General features: G+C 39.6%; 1 protein-coding gene across 1 annotated transcript in view; it reads left to right on the forward strand.

Moving 5' to 3' along the window:
• Nucleotides 1–20,330, forward strand: part of PAPPA2 (pappalysin 2) — a 393,032-nt gene that overhangs the window by 119,080 nt on the left and 253,622 nt on the right. Inside the window, exon 3 of the mRNA XM_036756565.1 lies at nucleotides 6,456–6,601. Coding sequence (XP_036612460.1) covers nucleotides 6,456–6,601 — 146 coding nt within the window. The remainder of the gene's footprint in view (nucleotides 1–6,455; nucleotides 6,602–20,330) is intronic.

A 20,330-nucleotide genomic window follows, 5' to 3' on the forward strand; every position in this document is an offset into this window, starting at 1 on the left:
GCTATCTTTCCTAGTAAAGCAGATCTAAGAACCTGTGCTAGCAGCCATCCTAAGTATGCCAGTGTGGTCGCTGTTACAACAGATATGTGTTTAAATGCAGTATGTATGAAATGAATACAAGGCAGTTTTGGAAGAGAATGCATGAGCACCTGGTGGGGGGTGGCACGGTGCAAGGAAAGGATTCATGAAGAAGATGATTATTGAACTGTCTCGAAGGAAAGCAGGCACAGGTGAAGAGGGAGTGTAATTCAGATATGGCTAGCTAATGTAAAGTCTATATATGCATAGATAGATGCAAAGATAGAAGATAGAGTACTATGTGTATCAAACAGTAAGTTGATCATCTTCCCGTGAATCTGAACTGGAAACAAAAATCAATGTTAATCCATGCAAACCCCACCCCACCCCAGCCTCTTCCATCTTAATAATAATAAATGTTCATTAAGTACCTACTATGTGCCAGGCACTGTGCTAAGCACTGGGGATACAGGTTGTGTTTGTCCTTCACTCTCGAAGAAGACCATGACATGAGGGAAATGATGACATGACTTGCTGTTGTCTTTGATTTGAGTGAAGGAGGGCTGTGCAAGGTCCCCAGCCTCACTTTCTCCTCCAGAGCCATCTGGATCCAGTGACCAGATATTCATCAGGAAGACTAGAGATGACCCAGGATGCAATGGGAGACCCTGGTACTTTTAGGCTAAGGCCTTTTCACACATTCACTTAGAGTGAGGTAATGCTCATTCAGTGAACAGGCCTCTTTAAGAAGTGAGTCAAGGGATGGCCCCTTTAATTAGAAAAAAAAGATTAAAAAAATTAAGCTGGGAGGGGAAGACCCTTAGGGTTGCTGTTCCAAAGAGAAACAGTTACCCTGATGCCTTGGTCCTCTTTGAAAAGGAAGGACAAACACAACTTGTGAGGAGACCTAGCTGCTTGAAAGGGGACTCAGCCAGTTGGGTAACTCAGCTCATCCTTTCCCTCTCCCTCTCCTTCTCCTCTCCGAAGGAAGGTAAATTTTGATGGCTGCCCATTTAACTTGAAATTTACTGGCTAGATTCCTCCCTTCCTTCCTTCTTTCCTTCCTTCCTTCCTCCTCCTCCTCCTCCTCCTCCTCCTCCTCCTCCTCCTCCTCCTCCTCCTTCTTCTTCTTCTTCTTCTTCTTCTTCTCTCTCTGTCTTAAATTCAATTCACGCTGAAGTTCATATATTGGGCCACAATAGGTCCCTGACCAAGCTCCACTTAATGGCTGTATTTTGGGTCCTCCTGCCTTAGAGTGAATGTCAACGGTAACTGTTTCTCTTTGGAATAGCAACCCTGAAGGTGTTCCCCTCCCAGTTTTTTTTTAAATCTTTTTTTCTAATTAAAGCGGCCATCCTTTGACTCACTTCTTAAAGAGGCCTATTGACAGAATGGGCATTACCTCACTATAAGTGAGTACATGAAAAGGCCTCAGGTTAAAAGTGCCAGGGACTCCCATTGCATCCTGGATCATCTCTAGTCATCTTGATGAATATCTGGTCACTGGATCCAGATGACTCTGGAGGAGAAAGTGAGGCTGCTTACCTTACATTGCCCTCTCTCACTCAAATCGAAGTCAACTGGGGATACAAATAAGAAAAAGAAAGACATACCTTGTACTCCCTCAAGGAAATTATAATCTAATGGGCAGGGGGAGATAAGACACAAGTGGAAGCTGGAGGGGTGGGATATCTTTGGAGATGATACCAAATGGAACTAGATGGAAAATCGTTGTTGTTCTTTGTCCTTCATTCTGGAAGAGGACCATGACATCAAGAAGGTGATTCCATGACTTGCAAATGAATTGGATTCAAGTGAGGAAAGGCTGTGCAAAGTCACCAGCCTCCCTTTCTCCTCCAGAGCCATCTGGGTCCAGTGGCCAGATATAGATCAAAAATGGCTGTAGAGGATCCTTGGATGGAGAGTGGAATGACTTGCTAAATGATTGATTTTCTGGTTAGACCTTATTGTTAGCTTTCCTACTCCTATCTCTCTGTGTGGCCTCTAACCTTGGTTTTCCTTTCTTTATGAAAACTAGCTGAAGTAGGCATGAGCTGAAATCTTGTGCTTCTTACCATGCTGTGAGTCTTTTTGTTTGAATAGCTGTGCCTTAACAGCTATTACTGAAGTTGGGTTGGGGCAAGGATCAAACATTGAATTGGGAACCTTATTTATTTCCTCATCTATATATAGCAATGAGTTTGACTCCTGGAAGCTTCAGAGCAGGACTCTCATGTACTTGCTTCTACCTACCCTTCAACTCCTTCAGTTTCTGTTTTTCTTTTCTTTTTTTTTTCAATAGAGAGATGAGGGTTGAATGTATAGATTTAGGAGTCATCTTCATCAAGATGATGATTGCTGATTTCTTGGAAGCTGATGAGATCATCAAGAGGGAGAAAGGAGGGGAGGGACAGAGAGAGAGAGAGAGAGAGACAGAGAGAGAGAGAGAGAGAGACAGACAGAGAGAGAGAGAGAGAGAGAGAGAGAGAGAGAGAGAGAGACAGAGAGGAGAGAGAGAGAGAGAGACAGAGACAGAGACAGAGAGACAGAGACAGAGATAGAGAGACAGAGAGACAAAGACAGAGACACACAGAGAGTCCATGATCTCTTTGATTCAATTGAACATTCAAATCAACAAAATCACATTCAATAAAATTATTTTATAAGTACACATAATATATTATGTGCATAAATATGAAATGATATATAAATGTAACAAGATACCTGCTACATATATGGTAGTATCCTAGGCCTAGGCAATACAAAGACAAAATTGATGCAATCTCTCTTTTTGAGACACTTACATTCTACTGACTAGGGTAGGCAGAAGACATTTCTTTCCTTGGATTTTTTTTGTCTCTGATCACTGGTGCAAAGCATGAATTCTTGTTCTATTCCTTTGGGTAATACCCAAAGCAAAGATTTGGCAGATTTTCTTGAGTGTGAATGAACTACTGGGTTAGGTGACAGTATAATGCAATGGAATGATTGTTGGATTTTGAGTCAGAGGTTACTGTTGTTTAGTTGTTTCATCATGTCTGACTTTTCATGACCCCATTTGGGGTTTATTTGGCAAATATACTGAAGTATCTTTTTTTTTCTCTTTCCTTCTCTAGCTCATTTTACAGATGAGGAAACTGAGGCAAATCAGGTTAAGTGACTTGCCCAGGGTCATACAGCTAGTTTCTGGGGTCTGATTTGAAATCAGGAAGAGTCTTCCTGGCTCCATGCCACATAGGTTCCCTAGGTTCAAACCCAGGCTGTGTGGCTTGCTAGTTAAGGCCCTTTGTAAAGGACTTCATCTCTCTGCTTCATTTATAAAATGAGAGGGTTGGACTAGATAATTTCTGAGGTGTATTTGAAGTTGATATTTATGATCATATGATCCTAAACTGCACAGAGACATAAGACCAACAGAGCCATGATTAATCACCTGATAGGTGTGACGTAAAACGTAAACATCACTAACCTTCCAGATGAAATGGTATAGAATGCCTCCAGAAAGGAAAATATCTCCTCAATCATTGACTGGTTCCTTCCTTACTACCTACACTCAAATCCTTAAACAACTTTCATTTGACTATCAAGCTATTATCTTTTAGCTTTCCTTCTTTCAAAGGCATAGAAAACTTTTATATACCCCTTTTCTCTACTTTCTCACCCTGCCCCAATCACTTTTAAAACCATTGTCTTCTGTTTCACCCTTCCACTGAAAGTACACTCTACAAGGTTTTCTATAATTTATCACTAAATCTAATAATTTGTTCCGAGCTATTATTTTTCCTTTTTTTGTCAGTATATATTTATTTTATTTTCATTTTATTTAACCTCTCATTATTTATGTTACTATAAACAAGTTAAAACCTTTTGAGATTTTACCTTCTTTATCTACAAATTGAGGAGTCTAGATTATACAATCTGTATGGTCTGTTCCTGTAAGATACAATGTTCTATTCTTTTTTCCCCACTTAATAGTATTTTACATTATATTATTTTCCAGTTACATGTAAAGATCATTTTCAACCTTAATTTTTATAATATTCTGAGTTCTAAATTTTTCTCCCTTCCCTTCCTCCTTCCCCAAGAAAGCAAGCAATCTGATATAGGCTATACATGTGCAATCATGTTAAATATATTTCCACATTAGTCATGTTGTGAAAGAATCAGAATAAAAAGGGAAAAAAAACACAAGAAAGGAAAAAAACAAAAATGAAAACAAAACAAAAAAAAAAAAACTGAAAATAGAGTGCTTTGATCTTCATTCAGTCTCCATAGTTCTTTCTCTGGATGTGGATTACATTTTTCATCATAAGTGTTTTGGAATTGTCTTGGATCATTGTATTGCTGAGAAGAGCTAAGTGTGTCATAGTTGATCATCCCACAATGTTGCTGCTATTGTGTGCAATGTTCTGCTGGTTCTGCTCCCTTCACACCTCATCAGTTCATCTAAGTCATTCCAGGTTGTTCTGAAATCTGCCTGCTCATCATTTCTTATAGCACAAAAGTATTCCATTACATTCATATACCACAGTTTGTTCAGCCATTCCCTCATTGATGGGAATTCCCTCAATTTCCAATTCTTTTCCAGTACAATAAGAGGTGCTATAAATATTTTTGTACATGTGGATCCTTTTCTCTCTTTTATAATCTCTTTGGGACACAGACCTAGCAGTGGTATTGCTGGATCAAAGGATATGCACAGTTTGATTGCCCTTTGGGCATAGTTCCAAATTGCTACCAGTTCACAATTCCACCTAGTTCCATGCATTAGTGTTCCAATTTTCCCACACCTTCTCCAACATTTATGATTTTCTTTTGCTGTATAATGGCCAATCTGCCAGGTGTGAGGTGATACTTCAGAATTGTTTTAATATGCATTTCTCTAATCACTAGTGATTTATAGCATTTTTATATGACTTTAAATAGCTTTAATTCTTAGCCATTATTTTTCTTGATCTCTTTACAGCATTTAAAACTGTTGACCCACCTGAATGGGGTAGCTAGGTGGCACAGTGGATAGAGTGCCAGGCCTGGAGTCAGGAAGACTCATCTTCCTGAGTTCAAATCTGGCTTCAGACACTTACTAGCTGTGTGACCCTGGCCAAGTCCGTTAACCCTGTTTGCCTCAGTTCCCCTCTGTAAAAATGAGCTGGGGAAGGAAATGGCAAACTTCTCCAGTATTTTTGCCAAGAAAACTTCAGAATGGGGTCAAAAGAGTTGGTCATGACTGAAATAACTGAACAGTAAGACAAAATCCTCCTGAATATACTCTTCTCCCTGGGGTTTTCATATCACTATCTCTCATTGTTCTTCTACTTATCTATCTCTTTCGAAGAGTCATACATGTCTTACTATATCCCAGGGCACTGTCCTGGGTCCTCTCTTTTTTCCTCTCTACACCCTCTCTTTTGGTGATTCCATTTGTTCAATGATCATATCTATGCAGACGACTCCCACACCTCCAAACCCACAAAGAAGCAGTTGGTGGCTAAGTGATGAGAAACAGTGAAACCAGGAGGTAGAATAGTCTGGAGAGAACCTAAAATGCAAATCCTTCTTGAATATGAATATGGGGAATCCAATAATAACAGCAATAGTAATAATTCACATATATATAGAACTTCCTTCAGAATAGCTCTGTCAGGGGTAGGTAGTGTACCCATTATTATGCCCACATTACAGATGATGAAATGGAGGCTAGGAGAAGTTGAGTGATTTTCCAGTAGTTACACACTACATAACAGAACTAGGATTCAGAACTAGGTCTCTTCTGATGCCAAGTCCAACACATTTCTCACTGAAGTTATTTTGAGATTCTTGAAAATGAATCCTAACAGATAGCTAAGATTTTTGTTTTGTTTTCCATTATCTAGGTGTGAACAATTGAGAGCAATATCTTTAGCTAAAATGAGTATTTCTTAACAATAATTATAATGAATAGCTAACTTTTAGCATCTGCTATACAACAAGCACTGCACTAAATACTTTCCAATTATTATCTCATTTGATCCTCACAATAAGCCTGGGAGATGGGTCCTTTATTATTCTTATTGTACAGATGTGGAAACTGAGGCAGAGGTTAAGTGACTTTCCCAGGGTCACACAGCTAGTCAGCACCTGAAATGGGTTATGAACTCATGTCTTTCTGGTTAAATACCTGACCTGAAGCCAGGCACTCTATCCACTGTGATGATTAACTGCCCATAAAATACCATCCTTACTTCTCCTTCCTCTTCTCTCCTACACCAAATCCCCAATTTAATTTCTATTTGTTGTTTGGACTGCTTCCTGCCTTGTTGTGATCCATATAGGTGACAGGGCTAGGAGTTAGAGGAGAGAGAATATGTGGCCCTTGACTAAACCTGTTCAGACCATTCTGCTCTCCACAGTACTGATCCCCTGTTTATATGTTCTTTCCTCTTCTCCCATCCCCACAGGGCTTACATGAGCGTGAAGGAGCTGAAAGAAGCTTTGCAACTGAACAGCACCCACTTCCTCAATGTCTACTTTGCCAGTTCAGTACGGGAAGATCTGGCAGGTGCTGCCACCTGGCCTTGGGACAAGGAAGCCATCAGCCACCTTGGTGAGTGACACCCAAGGGATTGCCCTCTAGAGAAAACCAAGAGAGGCCTTGATTTAAGCTTGAAGGTGCCCTCTTCTATGTTCCATTACATTAGAGGAAGTGCTATGAACGGATGTGTGTGGACAAAGGGATGAATAATTAATTCAATGGTTGTTTGTTATTATTCAGTGATTTTTTTTCCTTTGGCCTTTTCTAAGGCTAACTCAGGGGAGTGTTAGACTTTCAAAGTGACTTTTGCAGCAGATAAATCAGATGTATTAGAATAAATAGTGGTGAAATGTACAGTGTGTTCTAGACATAATTGAGAAAGGAGATGGAAATAAACCACTGGAATTACTGGCATCAGCCCAAGATTTTTGAAAGACCTTGGCATGGTGAAATTATGAAACCATTGGCCAAAATGCATAACCTCAATTTATAAATGACTACTATGCCCAGAGAAAGGTTGGTTGCCAATATGACTACCATCCAGAGGAAGGCCCCTCCAGAGACCCTGGGAGTTAGAGACTGGTGGATCTTACTGTCATTACACTGGTATAAAATATATCATCAGGGATAAGAACACCATACATGTAGACAAGCATAATTCAGTGGGGGAGAGATAAAACAATTTCTGCAAGAGAAATAGCTGCTGAATAGTATTTATTGTATATTTATATTATATATAGATGTTTATTTTATTTATTTTAATTCTAGCAATAATTACAGAGCACTTTATAATTTATAAAACACCATCAGTCAATAACTATTCACTAAGTGACCATAAGGTGTTAGGCACTCTATCCAAAATGGGAAAAAAACAAAAAAGCAAGATAGTCTTTGTCCCCAAGGCGTTTACATTCTAAATATAGGAGATATATGCGCGTGTGTGTGTGTGTGTGTGTGTGTGTGTGTGTGGGTGTGTACACACTATGATATGTACTACATATTCTATATGTATATATAAACACATATACACACAAATACATATGTTCTTACACACACATATACATCTCCAGAGGCTAGTAAAAACACTTATGACATTAACTGTCCCTGGGGTGGGTCTTTTATGACTCAGGTAGCAAAACAGACAAAGGGCATTCACACTCCCTTAAAGTGCCACCTTAGTTGACATTAAACAAGTGTTGCTCTGATCATTGGCAGAAAAGGATAAAATCATATCTTTAGAATCAGAAGAGAATTTGGAGACCATCTTGTTCCGCCACATACTGTTATAGAGGAAGAAAAAGAGGCCCAAAGAGGTTAAATGATTTGACTCAGATCCCACAAGTAGTAAGTGGAATAATTGGGATTTTATACCCAGGACCTCTGAGTCTTAAATCAACACTTTTTTTTTGGTTTTGTAAGTTTGTACTATACTAAGAAGTTATGTTACTCTAGGGTGTCAATGTGATATATTGCTAACACCCCTGGCTTTGGGGTTAAAAAACTTAGGTTTGAATCCTTGCTCTGTTTTCAAAAAGAAAAACAAAAGAGGAAAAAAACATCAAAACTGATCAATACATTGACAAAAAATCTAACAGTATAAATGCATTGGGAGGGAGGTGCCTCTATACTAGATTTGTGATAATAGAACATGGACAGTGTCTCCCTGAAAGTCCATATGCTTCAGTATTTGGCAGTGTAGTGAAAAGAATTTGGAATTTGGGGCCAGAAAACTTGGATTAATATTTCAGTTCTGCCATAATACTTACTACTTGTGTGGTAACAGGCAAATCATTTAACCTCCCTGGGCCCCAGGGTCCTCATCTGTAAAATAGTGTTGGACTAAATGATCTCCACAGTCTCTATAGCTCCAAAACTTTGATTATTCTCATAACAGATGATGGGTGAAGAAAATTGGACAGTGTTGTTAACATATGATAGATTGTCAGGAGCAGGGTGGTCTGCCAAGGAGTCCTGAAGCTCCTTACTCAATCTCTTTTTAAAAGTTTCCATCAGAGATGCTTTCTTCCAGTCCCAAATACCTCTCAACTGATACAACTAAATTCATGTAATCTAGCATGGACTCTTTTACCTTAGCCAATGTTTGGGGTTGAAACTGTAGCATCTTATTTCCTATGAGGATACCTAAATATAAAATGGAAATTCACATCAAAATATTGACAGGGCCCTAACAAAGGATCTCCGTCCTCCATCACGGGCCCTGCCTACCAATCTTGACCTCTCCCAATTTTCTAATCATGAAAGCTACTCAGGCCTAATTCCTTGAAAAGACCTGGGGTTGCATCTAAAAGACAAGCTGGCACTGATCCTAGAAAGTTTAAAGTTTATTTTAGCTATATTCAAAAAATGGACAGGGCTATTACCACTAATTCAGGAGAATATCTTACACAGTAGGGGCTCTAAGTATCATGTTAACAGGGTGTACTTTAAAAAAAATGGTACTATGATATTTGCTTGCTAAGCATGTGACCCTGGGCAAGAAACCAAAACTCTGCCTGCCTTAGTTTCCTCAATGTTAGATGTGGATGATATCATATGACCTATATCGCAAGGTTATTCTGTGGATCAAATGAAATAATAGTTGGTGCTCAACAAATGCTCGTTTCCTTCCATTTCATATTATCTTCATTTCTATATATACTTCTCTTCTCTCTTCTACCCAGTAAATTATCCCTAGCACTAAGAATAAAGAGATAAAAAATAAACTAAATTAATCAAACACATGACAGTATATGCAAAGTAATAGAAGCATAGTCCACCTCTACAAAGAAGAGAAGGGGGTACATTTCACATCTCTTCTCTGGGGACACACTTCGTCAATATCATTACACAACATTGAGTTTCACTGTTTAGGGGTGTGTGTGTGTGTGTGTGTGTGTGTGTGTATTTCAGTCTATATTGTTGCATCATTGTGTATACTTTTTCTGGTTCTGCTTACTTAAATATCTGCCAGTTTATATATCTTCCCATGCTTCTCTAAATTCTTCCAATTCATTGTTTCTTTAGCTGCACTGAGATACCACAACACCCATAACATTCACGAACAGCAATTTGTCTAGCCATCCACTAAACAATGGACATCTTTGTTTCCTGTTCTTTGCTAACACAAAAAGTGGTGCTATGAATATTTTTACATATGCAGGAATTTCTTTCAATCTTTAACTTTCTTGGAGGATGTTCTTAGCAGTAAGATCTTTGGTTCAAAGGTCAGGGACAATTTAGCAACTTTTAAAGCATAATTCCAAATCACTTTTCTGAATAATTGGTCCAGTTCAGTTCTACTAATAGTCTATTTGTGGCACTGGATATTGTTGCTGAGTCAGCCTGAGCTACCATAATTTGCTGTTCCAGGTGCTGAACAACAACCCCCACCAAATGAATCAATGGGATTTGTGAGAAGGGTCCTTTGTCAGTTGGTGATGCTTGTCTCTAATAACTGGAACTAGAAACAGACTGGGCTGACAAAATGTGGAGAAGCAGTAGGAGGCTGCATCAGATGTCACAGTGACATTCTTACTTCTTCCTGCACTAGTGTAGGCTGAGTGCATGAGCTCCCTAGATAAATGAGGCATGGTTCTTTATAGTTTGCAAAACTCTTGTCCCCAACACTGGCATTCTCCACACCAGTCAACCAACAATCAAGTCAGTTCAATAAAAATTTATTAAACATCTACTACATGTCAGGTACCATGTAAAAAGTGTCTTTCCTCAAGGAGATAGCAATCTAATAGATCATTTGTTAAGTGCCCACTATGTGCCAAGATGGATCAGTTAGGCGATACAGTGGATAGATTGCTGGGCCTAGAGTCAGAAAGACTTATCTTCATGAACTCAACCCCTACTCCAGATATACGGGCTGTGTGACCTAGGTAAGCACTTAACCCCTTTTGTCTTGGTTTCTTCATCTATAAAATAAGCTGGAGAAGGAAATGACAAACCTTTCCAATATCTTTTCCATAAAAACCAAAAACCGAAAAAAACCCCAAAAAACACCAAAAAAACCAAACTGGGTCATGAAGACTTAACATGTTGAAAAAGACTAAATAACAACAACATGCGCTAGGCATTGGGAATTTAAAGACAGAGGTAAAGAAGCTCTGTCCTCAAGGAACTTACATTTGATTAGGGGAGATAACATGCAATGATAAAAGTATGTATGTTTATGTGTGTATGTATGTACACACATATATAACATGACTATGTGTTATGTGTGTATATATGTATGTATAAAACACATCCAAATATAATAAAATGTATTTGTTTTATATATGCCCATAGATAGAACTATACTTGTGTTATATAACATGATATAAACACACACACACACACACACACACACACACATATATATATATATATATATACACACACACAAACATACATGCATGCATATAAAAGAGATATAAGGACTTTGGGGGTGTGGAGATGGAGAGAACACTATTAGCTTGAGCAACCTGGAAAGGCCTCACACATAAAGCTCTTGAGCTGAATCCTAAAGGAAATTAGAGATTCTGAAAGAGAGAGATAGGGAGGGAGCGCATTTCAGGCATGTGGGATAGCCAGTGGAAGGGCATAGAGATGGGAGGTAGAATAACATGGATAGGAAACCAGAAGAAGGCCAGTTTGGCTACTGAGTAGAGTGCTATAATAACTCCTGAAGAAGAGGAGATCCTAGACTAAGATACTTGGTGTCACTTCCTCTTGACTCCTGGTCTCTCCAGCTTTCTCCCTGTCTAGTATTCTTTCCCCTCCTCATACAGTCTTTTCACTCCAATTAACATAGTGCTCCCACTACCGTTTGTTGGCTCTATCATCTCTGTACCAAGGATGGTCTCCTTCATTTTCCATCACTTACTATGTGCTAGCAATCAGTCTATATTAGGTCACCCCAAAATATCCTGAATAAAATTACAAGCAAATGCTATTTCTGTCAGTTGTGTCCAATAGCAGTGATACCTGTGGAGTAAATGTTGCCTCTATCACTGCACATGGTAGCTTGATTCAAGCATCTCTGCTTTCCAGCCTGGTAACATCCTGGGCTCCTAATATTTTCCCCACTAGGAGTTATTTACCAGCTTTAAAGTTTGCAAAACTCTTGTCCCCAATGCTGACATTCTCCACATCACTCAATCAACAATCAAGTCAGTTCAATAAACATTTAGTATATATCTACTACCTATCAGGTACCATGTAAAAAAGTTCCTTTCCTCAGGGAGATAGCAATCTAATGGATCATTTGTTAAGTGCTCTTTGAGGCTGTTTACCAGCTTGAAAAATTCTAACTACCAAGGGTCATTTCTCTTTAAAAATAGATTTTATTGATATTTTTAAAAATGTCTCTAAATTTTCCCCCTATGCCCCTCTCCTTACTTTCTGAGGGGATATCCCTTATAACAAATATTTTAAAAAAAGAGGAGAAAAAAATCCTCACAACTGATTAATATGTTGAAAAAAGATCTGATACCCTATTCAATCTTCCACACCACTACCTCAGCCCCACTGTTTCAACAATCTGGCTAGCAGCTTCTGTGGGGGTATAAGATTCACCCACAGCCAGCACCCAGAAAGCTGCCAACAGCACAGGTTCTTCTGATCTGCTTAATTAAGGAAAGCAAGGTGAAGGGGTTGACAAACTTACTTTTAATTCAGCATTCAAATATCATTCAGTTAGTTCAGGGGAAAAAGCCAGCACCCTGAACTTCAAAACAAAATGCAAATAAATCACAAACATCAACAGACTTTGTCTGATTCAAATCCTAACACAGTTACCAGAGTTCAACAAAGTTTCAACATCCGGGTTTACAAGCTGGAGGGCTCCTTAGCTACAGCTGCCCAGAGTCTCCTCATCAACACCACCTCCAGAACCCCACACAAATGACTCTGTCCTCCCTTCTTATAGGGCTTCAGACATCAAACATCACCTGAATCACCAGAGCTCAGGCTCTGGGTACACTCTACCCCTTGTTCTAGGTTTGGAGCCGCCAGATATAAGAAACTCTCAAAGTAGGAGGCAGAAGAATCAAAGCATATATATGATCCTTTTTGAAATTATAAACTCTGCCCTCCTAATACACCCACACATCTGAAAATAAATAGGAGGAGGTGTCTTCTCACATCTCTTCTTTGGGGCCAAGCTTGTTCTTTATAATTTTGCAACATTCCTAGGTTCTTGTTTCTTAATGCCTATAACTTGAAAAACAAAACAAAGCACTGATAGGGCCTCCTTCTTCGGCTTGAATACTGCTCTATCAATTCCTACCATTCTTCTTGGGAAGTGCCATGATCAAGGAAAGTTTTCCCTGGAGCCTCAAGGCCATCTACAGCCCCAGGAGGAGTGGGAGGGGTCTGGAACTTCTGTAGGATTATTGGAAGCCCTTGTGGAGTTGACCATTTACATTGTTGGGAGTCAGTGGGGTAGTGAGCTCTCTGTCAGAACATGATTCGTTTCTCAAATTTTTTTTGAAAAAAAAATATATATATATGTTGAGGGAGGAGAGGAGGAAAATTATGGTAAGAACTTGATTCTTCTACATAGCAGGCAGCTGAACTCCCAAAGGGATGGCTAGCAGTATAGGAACTCACTTTTCCCAGTTATTTCAGAAGCAGGCCAAAGTAGCTGAAGTGGGAGGGGGGAGGGGAAAAGAAAAATCCTGACTTCTGAATCCACCTGTCATGAAAATTTGGACAGACTGGGGAGAGGCTACTGGCTAAAGTTACTTTAAAATACTTCCATGATGTTGTTGTAAAACTTTTAAGGCTGAACATGATATGTCCATAAAACGGAGGTCAAGGTCTGGTTCACAGGTGCCTGAGTAATCACTTCCAGTTCCTTGCTTAAATACACTTAACAAGTTGAAATTTGGAAATGTAAAGGACACTGCCAGGAATGTGTGTGTGTGTGCGCACACACTCATGAATGCACTTGTGCTCCATGCGCACATGTGTGGTTTGGAGATTGGGATGGGGAGCAGGCAATAAGCAAGGGACTGCTAAGGTAGTAAGGAAGGACAGAGCAAGAAAGGGGAGGATGAGGCCAAAAATGGGAAATAAGTGAGGAAAGTAAGGAAGAAAGAAAAGCATCAGTTCATCAGCAGTTGTAACCTATAATATAAATATAATACATCTTTTAATTAGTAGAGTGATGAGGCATCCCAGTTCCTTTTTGGAAATATTGAAATCGCATTTTTCTTTGGTATTCCTGACACTACTGGGTTCAGATCCTTTCTTTGACATTTGCTTTACTTTATGACTTTGTGCAATTCAGTTGGTCTCATTGATAAAATGTGGATATTTGTACTTCATAGGTTCATGGACTTTCTGCCTTATGGTGTTGTAAGGAAAAAAAAAACCTCCGCAGATCATAAAGAGCTATGTGCATTGTTATTACTACTCTCCACCTTCCCTCCTCCCCCTCCAATGCCTCCTAACATCCCATCTTCTCACCTCCACCCAGCAACCAATGCCTTCCTGCTGGAGAAACTATATTATAGACGTGAGTGAGGGACACATGTAAACACTTTCTCTAAAGATAAAAAATTATTTGATAAATTAATCCATTCTTACTGTGTGTCTGTGTACTGCTCATCTAGATTATTTATGTCTACATAGGTTGTCTAAATGTGGCTTCCACCAATGAGGTGAGTCATATGGAAATACTGCAGCCTTGAAGTCAGGATGATATTAGGTTGGTGTTTAATTTATGTGGTACCTCTCCTTCCAATCCAACTGACACACCTTACCCTTCAATACTATTTTCAGGGAGACAGCAAAGTAATGATTTGCTAATGGTCAGATTTTAAGGGAACAAAAACGTAGGCTCATAGAACTAAAAGCACCTTCTAGGTTTTAAAAAGAGTTTTCTTTCTAAAGAATTACTTATATTATGATTGAATCATGGTGCTGGAAGTGCTGGAAGTCTGATCGATCCTCCTATTGATGCATTAGTGTTTTTTGAATACTTAGGATTAACCTAGGCAAGCCTCTTAAGCTCTTTAAACCTTGGTTAACTAATCCATAAAATGGACATGATAATGCTCCCTCTTACAATCATGGGATTTTGGAATTGGAAGGAGCATAGAATAGTAACATCATTGATCTAGAGATGAATGAGACTGAGACATCATTTAGCCCTGTCCCTCATTTTGTAGATAAAGAAGCTGAGGCCCAGAGAAGTTTCGACTTGCAGGATTCAATCCAGGTCTCATGCAAACGTGATAGAGAAATGATCCATTAAAGTATTTCTTCTTATATAGGTGACAAGTTTATTGTGAAAAATCTCAAAAGACCCTCACGGTGCCATATCAGTCTTCTCACAATGACTGTTCCAAATGTTCCAAATGTTATTTCCTCCCCCTCAAACAATAGATGGCACCTTATAGTATTACAGACTTAGAGTTGGAAGGACCCATAGAGGTCATCTAGTCCAACCAACTCATTTTACAAATGAGGCAACTCTGGCTCATAGAAGTTAAGTGATTACCCAGTCATACAAGAAGCAAGAAGTAGAGCATTTGAACCCAAGACCAATGATTCCAAATCCAATACTCTTCCCACTCTCCCATGTCCTTCTCTCCTCTTTGTCTAATTCCTCACCTTGTACTTCCAGAAAAAAAAGTAATAGGACATCTCTCTTAAGTTCCATCTCTTCCATAATTCCACAATTCAAATTACCTTGGGATGTAGTTTGTTGAGACTAGTGACTTTAACTCATCAAGTGCAGCTACGTGCCCTTGCACTATGGTACCTCCATTCCAAATAGCTAAAAAGTAACCCAGTGTCACTTGTATTACCAAGGATGGCTAACCTGGAAGAATCCTACCACAGTAATGATGAATATAGCTGTTTGTTTGTTTGTTGTCCATCGTTCTTGAGGAGGTATTTCTGAATGTGGATGGTCTACCACAGGTCAGTCACAAATAGCTCATGTGAACATTTAGGGGGGAGATGTCTAAATCTGCACATCTCACATTTCTTTTGAGCTACTGCAAGTCTGCTTTGTTCATAGAGCACAGTGCTTTCTTTGAGGGCACACCATGCTGGGCAGTCCTTTGCTAGTGTCTCCTATGTCACCCAATGAATTCCAAAATTCTTTACAGAAACCTTGAGATTGTCCTTGTATTGCTTCTTCTGACAACCACATGAGTGCCTTCCTTGCATGAGTTCTCTGTAAATTGGGCTTTTTTCAAGTGTCCAATTGAACAATGTGGCCAGCCCATCTCAGTTCCTCCCGTGGGGCCCTCAGGGAGGCTGGATCACAACACCTCCTCCCAAAACAGACAGGAGCACCCTAAAAAGCATAGTATACACACTCTGCCCTCAAAGAGTTCATATTCTTATGGTGAAAGCAAGTTAGTCCCTAGAGATACAAAAATAGACAAAAAGAAACCTTTCCCCCAAGAAGCTTACATTCTAGTGGAGGAGACAACATGGAATTAACTAGGTACAGACAAGATACATGCAGACTAGATGAAAGAAATCTCAAAGGAGAGTTGCTAAGTTATCCTTAGTGCAGTAAGGAAGGAGTTGTTGTAAAACATTGAAGGAAGGACAGTAGATATATGGTGAGTAGAGAGCTGGTATGAGGCAGTGGGTATATGTGGGGGGATGGGGGTAGGCAGGGCTTAGTAGATGTTAGGAGGTTTGTGCTAGTGGTGACAAGATCTTAGATCTCCCCTAATTATTGCACTTCATTGTGGCATGTGATAGGGGTGGCATAAAGTGTCCTTATGTTGCTGTCAGCCTGGGTCATGTTTTGTGCTGTTTATCAACTTACATATGCACACCAAAGAGCAAATGATGATAACCCTGTATGAGCACATCCCATCTAGTACTTCTTAACCTGAATTCTATCAGCTGACCTTGCTCCTGGTTCCTCTTCCTGGAGAAAGTTATAAGTGAGGGTAAGATTGGGCAACTAAACAGGGGCATCACTTAGAATACCTCTTGGCTGACTTGTCATATAACAGTCTGTCCCTGCACATAACAGATGTTTCTTACATGTCTGACAGCCTCAGATCAAGAGAAAAGGAAAGGGTAGGACACCAAGTGCCAAAGAGACCTTTCCTTCTCCATTGACTCAGGATCGGAGAATGATGGCATAGGTACACTTATCTACTTTGTATGTATTTTGTACTTAATTTTGCATACGTTACCCTCCTCTCCCAAAAGCATGTTGGCTTCTTGAGGGCAAGGGTTGTTTCTTTCATTCGCTTACTCTCTCTCTCTCTCTCTCTCTCTCTCTCTCTCTCTCTCTCTATCTGTCTATCCATTTGTTTCAACAATCCAGCTAGCAGCTGCTGTGGGGGTGTAAAGCCAACAACAACCAGCTCACAGAACACTGCAAGCCCAGGTCCTTTTCATCTGCTTTACTAAGGAAAGTCATGTTAAGGGGTTAACAATCTTACAATAATCCAGCATACAAATATCATTTACTTAGTTCAGGGGAAAAAACCAGCACCCTGAATTACAGATCAAATACAATTCATAGTTTTCAACATCTGAGTCTTCAGCCAGGGGGCTCATTACAACAGCCGGCCCAGAGTCATGCACCACTCTTGCTGTGGCTAAGAGCTCCGAGTGAGAATGCTAACCTCTGCACTTATATATCCTGTTCAGGGCCCCAGAGGGCCCCAACCTCACCCAGGCTGGGCATGGAAAAGTTCCCCACCCCCAGTATCACATCGGATACAAATCAATGGCTCCCAATTGTCTCAGTGCTAAGAAATACAAAAACATCCCACTTTATCTGCCCCATTCAAACCAAGATCAACAACAAAAAGTCACACCTTAATTACTATTACACCATTTTTGTCCTTGGATAACCAACACCCAACTTAGAGCCTGGCACATAAATTGGTGCTTACTAAAAAGTGCTTGTTGAATGAATTGGCAGAATTGGTTGGATGGCTTAATCATTTAATGTCAACATGGCAGAAGGTTTCCAGCAGAGTAACCCAGTTATCTTGCGTTTTATAAAATTTGTATCAGAGCCTTGGATAAAATTATAAATGGCATGCTCATCAAATTTGAAGATGACATAAAACTGGGAGTGGAAGACAGAGTTAGAACCCAAAAGGCTCTTGACAAGCTACAACATTCCACTAAATCTAATAAGATGGAATTCAATTGGGATAAATGTAAAATCTTGGACTTTCCCCCAGAAACAAAAGAGTATACTTCACAAATTTAAAATGGCATTGTGGGAGGAGACATGGATGGACATCAGTTGTTCTAAAAAATTCTGATGATTTTAGTGTACTGCAAACTAAATATGAATTATTGCGATGTGGCCACAAAAGTTATTTTGATCTTGGGCTACATTAAATGGGGCATGGCTTCCAGAAATAGGAAATTGATAGTCCCACTGTGTTCTACCCTTGTCAGACTCTATATTGAATATTGTGTTCAGTTTTAGGAACTCTGTTTTCAGGATACTGATGAGATGAAGAGTGTCCAGAGGATGGCAATCAGGATCATGAAAGGATTTGAGTCTGTATCACATAACAATCAGTTGTAGAAACTGAGTGTGTTTAACATGCAGAAGACAAAGGGAGAATATAATAGTCTTCAAGTCTTTGAAGGATTGTCATGTAGAGAAGAAACTCTAGGGTTTGTCCTAGAGGGGCGAGCTAGGAGAAAGGTATAGAAGTTACAGGAGCAAATTTGAATTCTGTTAGCCAAAAAACAAACAAAATGACTTCCCAACAATTAGAGCAGTCCAGAAGTAGGATAGACTGCTTCTGTTCTCTCTCCTTGGAGGTCTTTAAGCAGAGATTTGATGACCACTTGTTACGTATGTTAATATTGTATTTCTTTTGGTTATGAATTGAACTAGATGGCTGCTGGGGTCCCCTCCAACATTCAGCATCTGTGTGCTATCATTATGTGATATTTTGTACAGCTTTCTTACTGGTAGCAGCACCAGAGAATAGGGGAGGAGAATCACATTGCAAGAGAGGGGGTGTGGGTCTCTGTGCACTCCATCTATGCCATCTCTTCTGTCTGTCCTTGTGTCTAACTTACCCCACCACTTCCGGGCTTCTTCTTTCCCTTTCCTAGGCATGCCCTTGCTTCACCTGAAGGTAATAGCTATACAAAAGAACCTATGGCTAGTGGGGGCAGCTTTTATCATATTGTACTTGCACTTAGAGAGACCTGGGTTTATTCATCTTTGGGAACTTGCACTAGCTGGGAAAACTAGAGCAAGCCACTGTATCTCTGTGAACTTCAGTGTCTTCATCTCTTAAATGGAGAGAATACTGTTAGATCTCACTTTCCCAGATTTGTCATGTGGCTCAAGTGAGATAATGTATGGGAAATTCTTTGCAGCCTACAAAGTCGTAGCTCAATGACAGTTATTTTTGTTGTCATCAAGATTTTACTGTTATGGCAGACTTGTTTTTAACAATTTTAGTTTGCCCTTTTCCTTTCAGGGTATATAGTAAGAAAAATGAAAAATGATCCCTGATCTAAGGAAACCCTGATAAAGAACATAAGCTTCTGCAAGGCAAGGGCTGTCTCATTGCCGTATTTATATCCCTAATGCCTCACATAAGACTTGCCTCATAGAAAGCCCTTAATAAATACATGTTGATTGATTGTTTCATAGTTGAGGGAGGGAGAAAGAATACTGGTAAAAACTATTGTTCATATCTACCCTCATAGCAAGGCTCCCTGAGTATGTCTCCATTCTCCTTTGCACTCAGTTTCTGGTGTAGAGAACCTTATCATTAATGTACTGATTCATTTCTGATGAAGTGAAGGGGATACATTCATTATTTCATTCTATCTTGACTTTCCCCTACTCCAGGTACATCCTTGCCTTCAATTTCTGGGGTATCTTTGTGCTTTGGACTTACTAGAAGCATGAAAGGAAAAGCAGGTGTTTTAGGAACATATAGAGGTTTTCTGTTTTGGATTATTAACCTGATAGCTCTGGGTTCACTTACTGGGGCAGGGGATGATGAGTAGGTAAGACTAAGATTCTCAATAATTTAACTGCAGATTACCTTCTCTCTCCTTTGTAATGGTAATCAGGGTGGAACTTTTTTTTTTCTTTACAGTTTTCTCTTTTGGAATGCTGAGGTAATCAAATACCTTTGATGAGTCTTGCCTTTAAAATGTAATGGCAAGCAAAGTGGGAATTTTTTTCTGTTTTTTGTTTGAGTGCTTCTCAGCACTGAGGTAATCAAGTGCCTTTGATGAGTCTCTTTTTGTTTCAATGGGAGTCTTTGATTGAATCAAGAGTCTTTGATGACCTGCTTAAGAAAGAAGAAAGTCTAGGTTACATGGGTTTAAGTCACATGGTTGTGACCCCCTCTGATCCTGAGATGGGTATATAAGATCTGAGGCTGGTGGTTTGTTTTGGGGCTCTCACTCACTGGAAGAGTGTCATGTGATTTGACCAGATGAAATTCTGGGTAGCCATCATGGAGGCTCCTGGCTTTGAAAACCCGGATGTTGATTATTCTCTTTCTGGTAACTGTATGCATAGCTATAGTTAGATGGTTAGAAGCCTGTCTACTGGTTTGTGTATATTTGTTCTGTCTGTATAATGCATCCTTGTAATTTCTGTGTGTATTTGCTCTGAAGTTCAGGGTGCTGGCATTTTCCCCTGAGCTAAGTGAATGATATATGTATGTTTAATTAAAGTGAGATATAAATACCTTAAAGTTGCTTTCCCTAGAAAAGCAGATCAAAGAACCTGTGCTAGCAGCCCTCCTGTGTGCTGGTGTTATTGGTCTTACATAGCCACAGTAGCTACAAGCAACATTATTGTTACACA

This window comes from Trichosurus vulpecula, chromosome 4 (genome assembly GCF_011100635.1).
Source record: "Trichosurus vulpecula isolate mTriVul1 chromosome 4, mTriVul1.pri, whole genome shotgun sequence".
NCBI classification, from domain to species: domain Eukaryota; kingdom Metazoa; phylum Chordata; class Mammalia; order Diprotodontia; family Phalangeridae; genus Trichosurus; species Trichosurus vulpecula.